The sequence below is a fragment of the Artemia franciscana genome, unplaced genomic scaffold (assembly GCF_032884065.1).
Source record: "Artemia franciscana unplaced genomic scaffold, ASM3288406v1 PGA_scaffold_58, whole genome shotgun sequence".
NCBI classification, from domain to species: domain Eukaryota; kingdom Metazoa; phylum Arthropoda; class Branchiopoda; order Anostraca; family Artemiidae; genus Artemia; species Artemia franciscana.
In genome coordinates, this window is record NW_027062698.1 from 575734 (window position 1) to 595006 (window position 19273).

Here is a 19273-nt window from a genome sequence, read left to right on the forward strand (position 1 = left end):
CAGATCCGGTCGGGATTTAAAATAAGAGCTCTGAGACGCAATATCATTCCAAACATCAAATTTCATTAAGATCCAATCACCCGCTGATAAGTTAAAAATACTTCATTTTTTCTATTTTTTGCGAATTAACCGGGCCCCCACTCCCCCCCAGATGGTCAAATCGGAAAAAACGACTATTTCTAATTTAATCTGGTCCGGTCCCTTATACGCTTGCCAAATTTCATCGTCCTAGCTTACCTGGAAGTGCCTAAAGTAGCAAAACCGGGACCGACAGACCGACAGACAGACAGACCGACAGAATTGGCGACTGCTATATGTCACTTGGTTAATACCAAGTGCCATAAAAACAACAACAAAAATTAGCTACATTTGACGTTACACTTCTCGATTTTGGGGTGCGTCAAGTAATTGATGATGCTTCTGTAAGGCAATCTTTCTTCTTAAAGCGTCAGTTTCAACAACTTTAAAAACTTTGCCTACAAAATGCTGCCTTTTCTATGAAAAACCAGTTTTGTCATTTTCTATACTCTTTAAACACTGGAAGAAAATGCTGCATTTAAGCAGCATTAGATTTAGAATATACCTTTAATATAAAACAAAATATGTTACAAATGGTTTTGACACAAAACTTCATATTTTCTAAAATGGACAGAAAATACATGTTACAAATTATCCACGTCCTTCTCTAACTTAACTATATTTTTGCAGATATTGCAACATATTGATAGATCTGTATGTCTAAAGGTGTGATTTCGAAGAAGCCCTTGTAGTCTAACAGAACATAAACAGCCAAAGATGTCATAACTGAATAAAACAAATCAACATTTTCAACAATGTCCAATCCAAAAATTTTTTTAAAAAGGAATCCAGCATTAAAGAAAAAAATACAGTGTTGTAAATACACGATTTATAATCAAATTTCAAATTATTTTAGAAGATGGGTTTTATTTATTAAACCCATAAATTTTTTATAGAGTATGCCATGGTATCTTAAATCAAATTATTTGAAAGTTTGCTAAATCGAAATGTAACTAAGTATTGAGCTTTCCAAGGCCTGTAGTAGCAAAAAAAGAATATTTGCAAAGATGGTAGATACATTCCCATAGGATGGTAGATCTTTCTGTACTGTTCTACGGGAAGGTCACCTCCCACCCCTCAGACTTAAAAAAAATCATCCTTTTTGGCATTCCATTGAAAAAAATAGAAAAATTACCCCCCCCCAAGTATAGTTGTTTCAAGATTGTGTTCTTGTGTTTGTGCACTTCAACACTTAAGCCACGCCTAAATTTAGAAGCTGGAAGTTTGGCAAATTAAAATATAACTAAGCATCGAGGTTTTTAAGTCTCATAGTCACAAAAAAAAAAACACAGAAAGCATAAGAACACTTATAAACAATGATGCACCTCAAAAATTATCTCCTGTATTTTTAGTCAAATTGTTCTACTATATTACATTTAATAGATTTAGAAATTAGATATTACTGGGTAGAGGGAGGGTGACTGATGACCAATTGTCAAAGGAGTGGGCGGCGAGACATGAGGAAGTTGATTTGTAACGTGAGGTGGAAGAGCACCAGATATGGGCTATGCATACATTGAGCGTGTCTGAGACTGCACCATCGGCTGGATACAATTCCTTGATGGTGTTCCTCTTTGCACTATCTGATAGGATGGCTGTACCATTGGTGTTTGATTTTGAGCATTTCCACCACATACAAATATCAATTATAGTGAAAACCAATTTTCGTATAAATGCCTCCAAATAATTATTTATTTATTAAAAACCCGTTATATCAAAAAAGACAGAGAAATATTTGTCAAATTCTTCATTTACAGAAGACAAAACAAAAGCAAGAATATTAAAATATTACCGTTGTTTTGAGAGGGCCTTTTTTAATTTTGTGTTTACTTTGTTTCAATTTGCAGGAATTTCATTGATATATTTTTTTACTGTTATTTACTTTGGTGCACTGAGGACGACCGAGCAAAGATCTTGACGGAAACGTCTGCACATTCATCTTTCCTTTCTTCACTGGCTGTAATTATCTTTGTTTTTTCTTCTTCGAAAGTTTTTTCCATTCTGTCAAGAATAGCTAAAGTGGTCTTACAGACCATTTATCATTGCAATACTAACGTCAATAGATTAGATCCACCACAGTAGAGTGGATGCCACATAGAAGATCCCATATCCTTCAAGATGAGGGTTCTATTCCCGGTGCTGGCAATCTCAATTCTTGGTGTGTGACTAGGTAAGCCCAGCCTTCTAGGATGTGGAGGCAACGGATCTTTAAGGCTTGGGCCTCGATACACTTGGGTCTACTCCACCACAAATTGCGCAAAATAAAGTCTATAAGCAATACATACAGTAATTCACTTGCCACAATCAATTAGCTTTACACGCCCAACTCTACTGTTATTATTTTTTTTATTTTTTATTTTTTTTTTTTTTTTTTTTAGTTATCCATACAAATAAAAAAGCCTTCAAATGTCATTTTGTAATGAATAAATCATGTAACTGGACACAAATATATAGACAAACAATTAAATATGTGACTAACGGAATATATTTGCTGACAAATTGAATTTAATTATAGTTCTAGTTTTAGGTAGCAGTAGGCCAGAATGGGTGGCCACAGGATTGGTAAGTGGTGAAAATCAACACAAAACGTAAGTAGAGATAATCAACTAATTTAACAATTAATTTTGTGACTACATCAGGCCGCAACGATTGGCAATACGAGGTGATAAATGATAAAAATCGAATCCACCTAATCTGAGTCTTGGAGATAAGTAATTACATAATTAATTTTGTGGCAAAGAGAAAAGATTTGCTGACAACTTCAATGAGAATAAATTTGCAGACAAAGAGAAGATTTGATTTAGATTTGCTGACTTCAATTTTATTATAATACTAGTTTGATGCAGAATTAGGTCACATGAGTAGCCAAAGGAGGTAGTAGGTGGTAAACATCAGCACCTCCACTTGTAAGTCTTTGAGATAATAAATTAATTTAACAAGTAACTTTGTGACTATGGGAATAAACTTGTTGGCAACATGGCTTCAATGTAACTATGCTTCTAGTTAAATGCCTCATCAGGCCACACCGGTTGGCCATAAGAAGTGGTAAAAATCCAAACCACCAAATCTAAGTCTTGAAGATAATTAAATACATATCAGAATTCCTGACAAAGGATTAGATTTGCAGACAACTTAATTTCAATTTAACTTTCGTTCTAGTTTAATGTAGCATCAGGCCACTATGGGTAGCCGTAGAATGTGGCAGGTGGAAGGCATCAAAACATCTAAATGGAAGTCTTGGATGTAAACATTAACATTGACACCCCAGTCACTACTATCATTTAGAGATATATAAACTTCTTAGACCAAACTTCCCATCCATTTATACTCAAAACAAAATGAAAATATATTAATGGGCAAAACCTCTAATTAAGACGGAGAATAATAGTCTTAATTAAAACGTTTATCTGCTAATATTTGTTTTTCCTTTCACTTTAATTAGTTTTTAGAAATAAATACGTCGCTGTAATGTTTATAATGAACAATTCAATTTAATGATTTATTCAGAATTTTCAATTATCTGCTACTCATAAAAAGGATGCCCAACCATACTCTATATCAAATGGAAATAAAGAGATTTCCCAGATAATGTCCAACATTAAATAATGTCCAACACTTCCCCCAACCCCAAAGTACGCTCCTGCACAGCCTACCATAGACTTTAAGCAATATGCCCTTATTTCAGCCTTTCTTATGTAATTTTATCAACATTTAGATCTTAATAGTTTAAGGTCTTTGCAACTCCCATTCTAAAAAATTTCCAGGTGTATGACTGATCAGAATGTCCAACATTAAATGCTATGCGCTGTAGCGTTTTTTCATTTATTTTTTTTTAATCAGACTAAGACTAACATATAATAAGCGAAGATTGCACATACAAATGAGAAATATGAAGAATGAGACATAAGAATGGAGAATAAAAAGAATGAGAAATGTGAAATGAGACATGAGAATGAAGAATTAACATTAAAAGAATAAGCACAGAGGAATTAGAAATGTATAATAACCTTGATTAGGACCAGCAAAACCAGTTTAAAAACTTTTCAAAAGCTTCAGGTTCATGCACAGCTCCCTCAGTCCCATCTTTTAGATGAATAGCATCGGAAGAGGTCAAAGCCACAGCCTGAATCAGCAGTTGATTCACCTCTTCATCTTCAGAGCTAGTCAATTGTTACTGAGATCCTTCCCCAATCCATTGATTAATGAGAATGGTCTTCTCTCTGGAATGAGTTGTAACAGCTGTTGTAGGTGGAAGTTGAGACAGTATTGGAAAAATTAAGAAATTAATTACTTGAACCTAAATTTGCCATTAACATACAGACAGCTGAAGAAGTTGAAGTTGCAAGGGACTTAAAAGTGTAGTTGGAAGTTTAGGCAGTACTGGCACCACTAAAAGATGAATTACTAGAAACTAAATTTACCATTAACCTAAAGTTGTAGAAGTTGTACTTGAGGAAGTAATTGAAAAATTCAAATGTTTGATTACTAAAACCTAAAATTGCCTGTAAGTTACAAATATTAAAAAAGTTGTTGAGGCATTATTGGAAATATTAAATGAATAATTACTCGACCCTAAATTTGCCAGTAAGATACAGATAGTAGATGAAGTTGAGGCACTAAAAGAAATATTAAAATTAAATGCTAGAACCTAAATTTGTAGGTAAAATACGGAAACTTGAATAAGTTTTAAGTTGAAGTTAAGGTAGTATTGGAAATATTAAAAGATCAATTACTAGAAACTAAATTTGCCACTAAGACACATAAAGTTGAAGTTGAGAAGGACTTAAAAGTAAAATTAAAAATTGAGGCAGTCTTAAAAATACTAAATGATACATTGCTAGAAACTCAATATGACAATAAATTAAAGAGGCAAAAATTTATAGATGTGACCAACCGATAAATTTTCGATAATATATATATATATATATATATATATATATATATATATATATATATATATATATATATATATATATATATATATATATATATATAGGGATTTCCCAGATAAAAATGCCCAACATTAAATGTTATGCCCTATAGCGTTCTTTCATTTTTTTTTTTTTTTTTATCAGACTAAGACTAACATATAATAAGCGAAGATTGCAGATACAAATGAGAAATATGAAGAATGAGACATGAGAATGGAGTATAAAAAACGTGAGAAATATGAAATGAGACATGAGAATGAAGAAATAAAATATGAATAAAGCACAGAAGAATAAAAAATCTATAATAACCTTGATTAGGACCAGCAAAAATAGTTAAAACACTTTTCAAAAGCTCGGGTCTTCCAGGTTCATGCACAGCTCCCTCAGTCCCATCATTTATCTGACTAGCATCGGAAGAGGTCAAAGCCAGAGCCTGAATCAGCTGTTGATTCACCTGTTCATCTCCAGAGCTTGACAATTGTTTCTGAGATCCTTCCCCAATTCGCTGATTAAGGAGAATGGTCTTTTCTCTGGGATGAGTTGTAACAGCTGTTGTAAGTGGAAGTCGAGGCATTACTGGAAAAATAAAAAAATTAATTACTAGAACCTAAATTTGCCATTAAGATACTGACAGCTAAATAAGTTGAAGTTGCAAGGAACTTAAAAGTGAAGTTGGCGGTTTAGACAGTACTGGCAGCACTAAAAGATCAATGACTAGAAACTAAATTTAACAATAGCATAGAGAAAGTTGTAGAAGTGGAACTTGAGGAACTAATGAAAAATTTCAATGTTTGATTACTAAAACCTAAAATTTCTTGTAAGTTTCAAATATTAAAAAGTTGTCGAGGCATTATTGAAGATATTAAATGAATAATTACTCGAACCTAAATTTATCAGTAAGATACAGAAAGCTGCTGAAGTTGAAGTGGAGGCACTAAAAAAAAATATTAAATTGATTACTAGAACTTAAGTTTGTAGGTAAAATACAGAAAGTTGAATAAGTTTCAAGTTGAAGTTAAGGCAGTACTGGAAATACTACAAGATCAATTACTAGAACAAAAATTTGACAGCAAGACACATAAAGTTGAAGTTTACAGGGACTTGAAAGTAAAATTAAAAATTGAGGCAGTACTGAAAATACTAAATGATACATTACTAGAACCTCATTATGACAATAAATTAATCTGATTTTTATTTTAAGAAAAAATTTCCTAAAAATGATTACAAAAAAAAAATCTCGATCAATCCCCTCTTTAAAGCACAAAAACAATGTGTTGTATAACAAATTCTAACAGAAAGATTATTAACCCATTGACAAATAGCAAAAATTAAAAAGAAAAATGATTACGATGAAAACAAGTCTTAGTACTTGGCAATAATTCCGAAGATTTTAACCGTTGGGAACATTTCCAAAAAGGCTTCATCACTGTTTCCATCCAAAACAACACTATCAGTGACAACAACAACACATCAAAACAACAGCACATCGACAAAGACATGATTGAAATCAACTTGTTGCTATGCAACCAGAATAAAAAGTTGATTCCTTAACTTGTCATGAACAAATGACCCCCTGCATTATAAAATGAAAATTGCATAGAATTCTCAGATAATAAGGCAGAGTAAAAAAAAAAAAATAAAATTGAGAAGTACTTACTTGATTTCGTGCTTTACGTACTCGTTGTATAATGTAACCTGATTTTTCGGAGTTGAGAGTGATGGACATTAGCCAATTAGAATATTATATTATCTGAATATTAACACTTTAATAATGGTTTTTCAAAAGAAAAAGTGTTCATCAAACTTCGAAAAACTAAATAATGTTTTAGAGCACATATTGGTTAATGCTATTCCCCCTTTTCTAATTATTATCACAGCTTAAAAGGTTTTTTATAGAATTATGATTAATCTTATTATAGCACCAAGGGCATTAAAGGTTTTTTATAAAGGATTTAATCTAATGAAATCAACTAATTTTATCAATTAACCTAAGAACAAGATAAATTGTACCATTAAATAATCTTTTGGTCACCTTAGGTTTTTTCTAGCTTATTGTGAACTTTCAGTTTAGCAATTCACTTTATAGGTTCACTCAATAGATGAATGTGTCCGCTTCTCCCTATCACCGTTTTGATTATTTGAATTCTTAATTCAATTGCAAAAATCCCATTACTAAATTGAATAATTTAATCATTCAATATATATTATTTTGACTATCTTATTTATAGTGATTAAGATAGTGTAACTATCTTGTTTATACTGTAGATCGGCGAAACTTTTAATTAAGACAATACACATGGCAACACTGACTAACACATGCATCTGCCTTAAAATTTTCATAATTTAAAAAAAATCTATATTAGAAAATCAATGTTTTCACGTATTAATACACGAACGAACAGTCTAGGGGCAAAATTGATTTTCTTTTGATGCCCTTGGTGCTTTATAAAAAAAGAAAGTTTTCCATTTTTGACACCATTTAACAATTCCAAAAAAAGAAGTAAGTTAAAAGAACGTAATTCGACAGGTTGATAAAGCTGAGTCTCATTTATCGACTGATAGCAAAACCGTCTTATGCCGAAAATCTAATGTCTCAGGATAGCAGAACAAGACATGCCAGAATTCTTATTGAAAATTGCTGTTCTAAGATACATTTGCTCGTATTTTGACTCCCCTTCTCATTGATTTTAGGAAAGGGGACTTTGGCCTAAGCTCACAACTACACAAAAGGCCGATTCTTACAGCAAAATGTTCTTCCAGACTTCGGAGTCTGTTGGAAATGTCCTTCTAATAAGTAAATCAGAATAGTTTTGGGCTAATCAGAACTGTTTTCCAAAGAGAATTTTTTAGGCTACTGTTTTAAAACATTAAATAAAAACAAGAATTTTTTCGAGGGTGGGGTGGGGGGTTCACACACAAAAAACAACTAAAAACGACAAAAGTGTGTTTAAATCCATTTTTGTTAATTTTTACGAGTAAGCCCAATTTCTAGAATATAATTCAAATTAATAATTATAAATATTAATATAATGGCACATTTTATTCTAAAAAAAACTAAATAAATAAAAATAGGTACCCAAAAAAGGTAAATAAGTACTGTTCGCAAAAAGAATGCTCCACTGATATTTATTGAGCCTAATTGCCAGTTTGAAGCATATAGATTTTTTGGTTTCAGCCATATATTTCAATGGTTGAATGTATTTCTAATAATTTGAATCATACTATTGCTATTCGTCGCTACAAACATGAAATGCATACTAGGTTTTTTTTGTAAGATTTTGGACCGCAAGATTTTAATCACAACCATAACTAAAATAGCGCTGTTACTGGGCCTTTTATGTAAGGCTGTTACAACCAAGAAACAGAGGTGAATTGGGCTGTTACAACCGTTCAACGGCATTTTTCCGAAGATCATTCGTCAGCAATTCTCTTTGCATTGATTGATGCTAATGTCTAAGAGCTATGCCGTTCATTAATATAACGAAATGAATTCGTTAAAACTTTCGAGTTTTGAAACTAACTTACATCAAGCAACAACATAATAAATATTAACATGGATCAAAGTTTTGAATTAGAAATATCTTTTTATTGCGACTGTGCGATTTGTAAAGGCCATTATCACGACTTTAGCAATTCTTATGAGAGTAATGCAGCAAATTTAGAAACAGTGGAAAATGGAATAGACGAGGATAATCTGGAAGAAATGAGGCGAAGAATCTTGGATGAAATAGAGAAATTTACTCAGGGCAGGCTCATCAATTTCTGCAGTGGAAGAGAGTGAACAATATCACAAGAAACAATACAAAAAAAGGACACCCTCTCTATTCCAAGGAAGGTATCGCAAACACGATATGGCAGAAAAGGAAGAGGAAGATCGAAAGAAGAGACATAGAAAAGATGGATCTTCCCATTGGGATAGCTCACGATCTTCAAAAAATTAGGAGAGAAGACAGCTACGAGAGAACTAGGAAATATAAGGCTCCAAAATCGTTCTGGAGGAGATCATAGGTTTAATAGGAATTTTCTGCTTTAGATGCTGATATGCTTTTTTCCATTTGGATTGCAGTTTGGAAAATTCTCGTATTCACGATGTCAAAATTACTTATTCCTTAGGCTAGTTTTAAATTTTTCGTAAATTAGTTTTTATATTATGCTTGTTTTTCTTGAAGATGATCTTTTTGCCTCGAATTTGGATGTATTTAAGAGAGAAAAAGAACATTTTTGCCCAATCTTCTAAGTTTTCTGGATATCAAAATTACTTATTCCTTACGCTAGTTTTAAATTTTCGTAAGTTAGTTTTTATATTATGCTTATTTTCTTGAAGGTGATCTTTTTGCCTCGAATTTATTTAATTAATTCGATGTATTTAATAGAGAAAAGGAACAATTTCCCAGTTCCTTTCTGGCACAGAAAATGGTAATTTTAGCAAAACCAGGCGACAATGAGTGAAGGTGGCCCCTTCACGAAACCCCTGTCGGCTGAGCAGATAATACTTGCTTCAATGTAAGCGAGGGGGACTTGGGAGCTAGATAGAACTACCATAATATGAGGGAGTCTTCCCCTTCCACAACCTTCAGACTTTATGTTAAAATCTTAATCTTCTCTAAAAATACATCCACTAAAACCAAATGGCCTTTTGTTTGATCAATCTCCTTAAAGCATTGTGACAAAAAGTAAAACAAAAAAGGAAGATTGAGCAAGGGAGCAGTCCCCCTCATATATATAATAATTTCTGCTTGTTTAATTTTTAATATTGCTCCTTAGTCAAAAAACTTTTTTTTTTAATTTCTGACCCTTACTCAAATCTTGCCAATAAATCCACTTTCATTCCCCTGGGAAGGTTTTCTCACATGAAAAATACCCCCCCCCCACCCAAAATTCATGTATATTTAACAATAACAAAAAGTATAACCTATATGAACAATGGGCAAATTACATATCTTTAAGCCCTTTCCTCAGGGACAATAGGGGTCAATATCATCTCCAAAGGCATAGTTAAAGGACCTTTTAACTATATTGACTTTAAAAGTTATCCCAAAATGTTTACTGGACGCCTTCAAGGAAAAGAGGAATGTATTAGGGGGACTACTTACCTTTCAATCTTTTTGGACACTTAAAAAGGGTACTAAAGCTTTTCAATTTTGATTTTGTGGAAATTTTCTTTACTTAACATAAATCGAAAGAAAACCACCTATTTAATATGTTTTCTCTCGATCAATCGAAAAGAAAAACACAAAAAAAAGATTTGTAGGAAGTGTTGTTTTTACAAATTTAAATACAAGTAAAAGGTTTGTAGTGGTCTAGTATTTGGCTAGATATTAGCCACACCTCCATTGGGAGTACTATTGGGAGTAAACGTAAACTGAAGAAAAAACTCATCAGAAAACAACGAGGGAAATAGTTAAGACACAGGAAACCTTAAAGATATCGGGGATTAGGGGCTGAGACTTTGTCCACACGCCTGGTTTCAAACACGATGCTGGCTGTACTGATGACAAGAATAAAAAGATAAACTTCCAGTAAGAAAAAAGTGCTGACACCTACACAAAATCTTTGCTAATCCATCTTTAGTGAACAATGTATGCTAAAAAAAAATAATGAAAAATTGACAATACAAAATTGACGAATCAAAAAGCTAAAAATGAAAGCCATGGAGAACAGAACTAACAAACATCAAATCAACCCAAAAGATATATTAATAGTAGTAATACTTTTTGTTTTGTCAATAATAGAAGCTAAAATTACAAAAAAATTTCTATTTATCTTTTCAGACTTTCAACTTTTTGTTTATTAGCATATGTATGTACTTTATGTGCCATTTTAGCGATTAGAAAACAACAACAGGTTATTCAGTGCTGAAGACTTTAGCGTATAGATCAAGGTATTGAGGACCTCTTCATATGTGGAATAATTTCTGTTCGTTTTGAGTTGTAATGTTGCACCTTTCTTTAAAGGAGTCTCATATTTTTTTAAAAATTATGAAAAATATAATTATTATTGAAATCAGAAATTGTATTACAATTGAGGTATCGGGTTAAATTGAAACTGCCTCCTCTTGTGTTCTAATTTATAAATTTCAATGCAATTAGTTTATACTTGGATTCGTCAAACGAAAAAAAAATGAATTTACAAGGAAATTAGAAAGGTTAGTAAAAGGACAAAAAGGAGGTAAATGGTTCATCTCCCCTCAGGTTTTATGCTCCCCAACCCCAAATTTTAAGAAATGTGAGCAAATCAAAAATGTTAATAAAAAACAAAGAGGGGTAAGGCACTTTGATTATTTACCCTACACCCCCTATCAGAGGAGGGGGGAAAACATCTCAGCTGATTCCAGAGAAATCCTTTTATGATAAAACAATGGTATACACATCGTTCTCTTCAATGAGAACGATGAGAACATAATTAGAAATGGAACTAAAAACAATTGATTAGTTCATTAAAATAATAAATAATCATGAATTATCACTACTTTAAACATTAAATCCAGTTATATTCTTGTTGCATTGTTTCAACAATTGTATTACAACACTAGATCCTTGGTTATGATCACCGGGTCTCAGATAAATTCCATTAAAGAATAAAGTCAATTTTTTTTTTATTTATATACCCACAAAATGCAGGCAGGATTAAATAGGCTAGAACACAGTATTTTGAAAGACAAAATATTAGGAAAGGGTCTCTCTCTCCATTTAGCTGCATAGATCCAGTTATGTTTAATAGACTTTAACTAGATAAGTTTGTACAGTCTATTTCTGATTAAATTCTTTAAATGTTTTCGCCTACTACAATACCAAAAACCCTCTTCCCTGTTATTTATACCATTTACCTAATCAACTTCCTTTTTGTGTTATTGTTGACTAATTTGAATTCTTTTTCAATTCTACAAGTCTAATATTTCTGACATATGAACTTGCGAATCTGTCTTTTTTTTTCTTGTTGTGTTTGTTTTGTGTCTGAATTGTGAACTGACCTATTTAGACTTATGATAAGTCATTTTCTTCAACAAAATGTTATCTAAGTCAACACATACCAGGAGTGTCCACTCAAAAACTTTAGGGAGGCGGGATAAATATGTTTTTTTTTTAAATCTAGGGGGTAATTTTGTTGTTTTTTCAATTGTCCTTACCACACTCCTCCACCCCGCCAATTGATGTGTCTAAGACAGATCCATCTTGAGGATTGTAAAGTGGGATGAGGAAGTGTAACTGTGACAAAAGCACAAACAAGATACTTTGAATTGTAATTTTTCGATAATTTTGGGAAAGCAATCCCATTTATTTTCAGGAGTATCTAATTTGTCAAAAAAAGGAAAAAAGTTGAGTTTTCTGAGAAGTTTTCGAAAATTTGCAAGAATCCCCCATTCCCACCTTGGTAAATGAATCTCTGAAATATATTTGTCTCAAAGCTTCAGTGTTGTTTTTGGGAGGAAGTATCTTTAGATTAACCAGATTCAAGGCACCCATAAAACCCCAAAAAATTACCTCAGGCAATAGTTTGTTGAGCTTGATTGTTGGCTTCATTGTTCCAATATCCTTAAAGCCTTTTGGCAGTCTAATCCAATTATCATTTTTTACACTCTTTACACTAGATTTTTTATTCTCTACAATTTTCACAACTATATCACAATTAACAACTACTTTGCCAAATTTCCCTATCAGGTTTTCTTCAACCAAAATAAAACCACCATTATATACCATCTATAATATTTTCAAGAGGTTTATCCTTTGTCATTTTGAATTTTTTTATTTTTTTTTCTTTTTCTTGAGGCCCTTTATCAGATGTTTTTGTGGCATTTAAAATTGGGATTTGCTCACTAGAACTGTACACAACAGATTTCCGAACTCCTTCAACTTTGTTTTCCTTATTCACTACACCACTCAAAGATATTTTATAACTACAATCAACTGAAGGAGGCTAAGGGAGCCCCTGTTCAAAAGGAGGTTCATTCACTGTTGTCAAAGTTTATGAACGAGGTATATGACCATCCATTTTATTGACATTTACCTTCTGATTTGGCATTTTACATTTTCAAATTGTTTTGTACAACCTGCACTGGTGAGCCAACACTACTAGGAATCACAACTGGAGGATATTTGTGTGAAATATGCTCATGTGTTTGTGCTGGGAGCATTGAGTCTGAGATGGATGAATGGTAGTTTGTGACATTGGACTTTGGTGTGAAGTCCCTACACTTAAAGTAACAGAGGTATGAGATAGTGGCAAAGACCCTGTAAGTGAATAAGAATCAAAAGGGTTTTCATTGACCATTCGTATGACACCTGGAAATATCTTTGACAATACATATTCGTTGTCAAAAGGGTATAACTCGGGAATGACTGATTGTAACAATTTGAAACTTTCAGAAGATAGTAAAGAAAACAAGAGCTAAGAGCTCATATGGTATGAGCTCTAGCAAAATTCTAAGAATCAATAGATTGCTTTAAAAGGAAGATCAATGGCTCAATACCGGTCGAGATTTAAAATAAGAGCTCTGAGTCTCGAAGTCTTTCTAAATATAAAAATTCATTAAGATCCAATCACCCACTTGTAAGTTAAAAATACCTCAATTTTTCAAAATTTTGAAATTTCAAAAACCCCTAACTCCCTCAAAGAGAGTGGATCCGGTTCCGTTATGTTGGTCACGTATCTTGGACTTGTGCTTATTCTTCCCACCAAGTTTCATCCTGATCTCTCCACTTTCAGCCTTTTCCAAGATTTCCACCACCACCACCCCCCCAAAGACACTGGATCCGGTCGGGATTTAAAATAAGAGATCTGAGTTACAAGGTCCTTCTAAATATGAAATTTCATTCAGATCCGATCACTCCTTCATAAGTTAAAAATACCTTATTTTTTCTAATTTCTTAGAATTAACCCTCCCCCCACTCTCCCAAAGAGAGCGGGTCCGTTCCAGTTATGTCAATCACGTATCTAGGATTTGTGCTTATTTTTCCCACCCAGTTTCATCCCGATCCCTCCACTCTAAACATTTTCCAAGATTTTAGCCCCCCCCCCCCAATTCCCCTAATGTCACCAGATCCGGTCGGGATTTAAGATAAGACCTCTGAGACACGGTATCCTTTCAAATATCCAATTTCATTAAGATCCGATCACTCCTTCATAAGTTAAAAATACCTCTTTTTTTAATTTTCAGAATTAAACCTCCCCCCCCCCAGCTCCCCCAAAGAAAGCAGATCCGTTTCGTTTATGACAATCACGTATCTAGGACTTGTGATTATTTTTCCCACCAAGTTTCATCCCAATACCTCAATTCAAAGCATTGTTCAAGATTTTATGTCCCCCCCCAACTCCCCCCAATGTCACCGGATCCAGTCAGGATTTAAAATAAGACCTCTGAGACACGATATCCTTCCAAACATCAAATTTCATTAAGATTCAATCACCCATTCGAAGTTAAAAATACCTGATTTTTTCTAATTTTTCTGATTTAACCATCCTCCCACTCCCCCCCCCCAGATGGTCGAACCTGGGAAACGACAATTTCTAATTTAATCTGGTCTAGTTCCTGATACGACTGTCAAATTTCATCGCCCTAGCTTGCCTGGAAGTAGCAAAACCAGGACAGACAGACTAACCAACAGGATCTGTGATTGCTACACGCAATATATTACGCAATATAGGCAAGATGCTACTGCTGTTACTACTACTACAAGTACAGTTACTAAAACTGTGAACCATCTAATAATTGAACCCCCATAGCTGAACCCTTGTGCAACTGAACCCCCATGCAACTGAACCTACTCTTTAAACACTGGAAGAAAATACTGCATTTAAGCAGCAAAAGATTAGGAATAGACCTTTAATATAAAACAAAACATATTACTGATGGTTTTAATAGAACTCGGCAAATTTTCTAAAATGGACAGAAAATAACATGTTCCAAATTATCCACATCCTTCTATAACTTCATTATATTTTCTGAGGATATTACCATATATTTTTGTAGATCTGTATGTCTACAGGGGGGTGATTTTGAAGAAGCTCCTGTAGTCTACTAGAACATAAACAAACAAAGATGTCATAACTGAATAGAGCAAATCAACTATTGTCAAATCAATAATGAAATAATCAATTTCAAATTATTTTAGAAGATATGTTACACATAAAAAGAATATTTGCAAAGATGTTAGATACACCCCCATAGGATAGTAGATCTTTCTCCACTGTTCAGTTGGAAGGTCATCTCATACCCCTCAGATTTTTTAATCCCCTCCCAGATTCAAAATAAAACACCCTTTTTGGTATTTCATTGAAAAAAAAAGAAAAATAGACAAATTGCCCCCCTCCCAGATTTAATGGGATCCCAGATCTAAACACCCAGCTAGAGAAACGTGTCCAAGCCTTTGAAAATATGTGCCTTAGGAGAATCCTGAATATATCGTGGCAGGAAAAGGTCACCAACATAGAAGTTCACTGGCGAACTGGTCAGCCATTAGTTACTGACCTTCTGAAACGTAGGAGATGGACATACCTTGGCCACGTCCTCCGTATGCCAGAGGATCGACTCCCGAATACAGATAATGATTGGCGTCCCGAGGGGAGGCGAAAAAGAGGTCGACCAAGACATACCTTACGACGACAGTACGACCGAAACCTGAGAAATGCGGAGTTGTCTCTTCAACCACAGTGGGAGGATGTCATGGCTGCAGCTCACCTCCGAGATGTCTGGCGAGGTTTCGTGGACGCCCTATGAGCCACCCCTGGCTCTGGAGGATCTAAGGTAAGGTAAGGGTGTCCCCTCAACCCAAAATTAGATTGGTTGAATTGGTGCCATTGGCTGTCATACAAGGGTAGTTGTTCATACAAGAATGGTTGTTCATACAAGGATAGTTGTTCATACAAGGATGGTTGTTCATACAAAGATGGTTGTTCATACAAAGATGGTTGTTCATACAATGATGGTTGTTCATACAAGGATAGTTGTTCATACAAGGATGGTTGTTCATACAAGGATAAGGATAGTTGTTCATACAAAGAAAGTAGTTCATACAAGTATGGTTGTTCATACAAGGATGGTTGTTCATACAAGTATAGTTGTTCCCAGATTTAATACGAATCGAAAAAACGAAAAATAGACAAATTGCCCCCCTCCCATATTTAATACATTTTGGTTGTTCATACAAAGATAGCAGTTCATACAAGGATGGTTGTTCATAGAAGTATAGTTGTTCCCAGATTTAATACAAATCGAAAAAAAACGAAAAATAGACAAATTGCCCCCCTCCCATATTTAATACATTTTGGTTGTTCATACAAAGATAGCAGTTCATACAAGGATGGTTGTTCATACAAGGATGGTTGTTCATACAAGTATAGTTGTTCCCAGATTTAATACGAAACGAAAAAACGAAAAATAGACAAATTGCCCCCCTCCCAGATTTAATACATTTTGTCCCCTCAACCCAAAATTAGATTGGTTGAATTGGTGCCATTCGCTGTCATAAAAGGGTTGTTTTTCATACAAGAATGGTTGTTCATACAAGGATAGTTGTTCATACAAAGATGGTTGTTCATACAATGATGGTTGTTCATACAAGGATAGTTGTTCCCAGATTTGATACATTTTGTCCCCTCAGCCCAACATTTAAATTGGTTGATTTGGCACCATTGGCCGTCATACAAGGATAGTTGTTCATACAAAGATGATTGTTCTACAAATCACCCTCTTTGTCCCAGTGTCAATTTCTAAAGCCATTAATAGGCTATGGGTTATCATTATTGTTAAATGACAATCCAAATTCTTATAACCAGCCTACTTTCTGTTAGTGCTGAAGTGGTTAGCTTTTCGGAGATTTCTTGAATAGGATCTTCTATCCAAATAGCAGGATGTTGTTGCAAGCAGGTTCTGCAAATGTCCAGAATATGCAAAGTCAGTTAAATAAAGTTTTTATTTAGACAATCTGAAATTAAAACATTATCTATTATGTCTCATTATGTCAGCTGTTATGTCTCAAATGCACTTTTCATAAGTTTAATCTCTATTCATTCATATCTGTTAATAATCAACAGTTTGACCAATACTCAAATATTGTTTGTCAGGCTATGATTACCTGGGCAGGCTCTGATTAACAAGCCTTCAATTCCAAAGGGATAGGGTAGATATTATTAACATATTCCATATAATCAAAGGCATTGATAATATAATTACGTCTCAGTTCTTCACATTCAATGACAACAATAGGACCCATTATCATCCACATAAATTATACCCTTCACTTGCAAAAAGAAAAATAGGCCAACATTCATTTTACAGCTGGGTCTGGAAGCCATTGAATGACCTCCCAACTGGAACATTTCTAACAGATAATATGAAAACATTCAAAACAAAACTAGCAAAAACACATTGTGACAGTAAATAATTTTTAAATCCTTTATAGTATTATTTGTCAGTGTTTGTTGTAGTTATTGATACATTTGTTGTGACAAGATTATAGCTTATTGTATTTTTTGGATTAAAATAAAAGTAGTTTGGCCCCTACAGATTTCTATACTAGGTCTTATCACAATCCATTTTGAGAATTTTTTATTGTATTAGTTATTTTGTGATCTGTATGCTTTCATAGTGTGCTATTTTTCATAGATTTGTTTGTATTATGTTGTCAACATTGTCATAACTTCTTTTTTTTATCATGTTTAGTGTGGCAAGCTTGATAAAGCTTACTACATTTTGGTATTAATAATAATAATAATAAAATAATACTGGAAATAATTTGAAAATGTAGACTACTATGAATGGAAACATAATAATAGGATTAATAGAAAAATGCTAAATTACATTTTACCTTAAATTGCAGCTTGGAGTGATATAAGGATTATCCATCCTTGTGATGCTCCATGAGAAAAAAAAAATTTGTTTGGTGTAGATTGTGGCTGTTAGATTAGACACTTGAGGAGGACTCTACAGCTTCCCAATTGTAAAGGAACTCCTGGCAGAGCCATTCCCTATCAAGGTGGGACTTGAACATGTCAGTTGAAGTAGCAGAAACCATTTCTTCAGAGAGCTGGTTCCACATATTGATGATTCTTTGGCTGAAGAAGTGGTTTACAAATTAAGAATTTCATTGTTTTGCATTTTCTTTTAGTTTTTTTTTTTACATATCCTAGGGCTACATCTAAGATCAAAGGGGGGGGGGATACAGTGTTAAAAAAGTAAACATGATAGTTTTAAAAGCTAGAAAAGAAGGAGTATATTCTAAAGTTGAACTACTAGTTTGATTTCATTTGTATGTATGTTTTCTCTATATGTGGTCAGCCACATTAAATTTACCCCCCCCCCCATCCCCACAAAAAACAACAACAAAGAACAAGACAGATTTTGTCAGTAATGCAGAGTAAAATTCTAAATGAGAGGCTTTTGTCTATCTTAGATAGTAGTCAAAGAGGGCAAATAAAACTCAGAAATGAACCTAGAGACTTGATGATCCCCTGGGAATGAATTTTGAATAACCCCTTCCTACCCATCCCCTCAAAAAGACACTGACCTTTTACAGTCTGTGTAATAGGCCTAGCAGTTTGAGAAATTATTTGTTTAAATTGAAAACCTTAACACAGCATAAAATCCTCCTGAAATAGTAAGAACTGTGTTATCAGAAACTAGCCCTAGGCTAGTCCCAATGGAAAAGAGACCAAAAAAATTTGAACTAGGCCAAAGTGTTTTTCATCATATCCAAAAAGACTAGGTAGGCTATAATCCTATCATCTAGCCTGGGCTAGTCTATTCTTTGGTAAAATTCTAGCTTAGTGACTTCTTGCTATCTCAGAAATGGGTTAGGTTAGGAAAATGAAACTTAAAGGGATGGGTCTACAGGCTAAAGTATGTCCCAAGAAGGTGTTTTGAAGTATCTACCTACTCCCTTTCCTTCTAGAGGGTCCTGACCTTTAAAATATATGTGTAATAAAAGTGAAACCTTGCAAAAAAGATCTTTTGCTTGAACGAAGTACAACAAAATTGTTTCCAGCTTCACAACTTTGCTCAATCCCTATTTATAAGGTTTTAAAGATATACAAATACATTTCCTAAATTTTGATAAAAAAAAAACAAAAAAAAAACATTGATTATGGCTGAGAATTCTATTCAAATAACAAGAATCGCATTTTCAGAACTAAAGGCAGAGAAAAATCAACTGGTAACTGAAAATTAAGGTGAAATGTTGTTTTGTCGAAATTTAAATAGGTATAGACCTGTCATGTAGGGAAATTTCAGGGCCCTCTAGAAAGAGAGGGAGTGGAGGTTGGTACTTTAA

The 19273-nt window shown here is 33.6% G+C and overlaps 1 protein-coding gene across 5 annotated transcripts in view; it reads right to left on the minus strand.

Moving 5' to 3' along the window:
- The window catches only part of LOC136042062 (uncharacterized), a 79778-nt gene that overhangs the window by 53868 nt on the left and 6637 nt on the right, over positions 1-19273 (minus strand). For 4 of the 5 annotated variants that reach the window (XM_065726929.1, XM_065726930.1, XM_065726928.1 and 1 more), the window contains exons 2-3: positions 5319-5585; positions 4086-4317 (exon numbers count right to left, since the gene is read on the minus strand). In XM_065726929.1, the coding sequence (XP_065583001.1) occupies positions 4250-4317; positions 5319-5585 (335 nt within the window). In that variant the 3' untranslated portion in view covers positions 4086-4249. The remainder of the gene's footprint in view (positions 1-4085; positions 4318-5318; positions 5586-19273) is intronic. The other variant, XM_065726933.1, reaches the window with a different exon arrangement.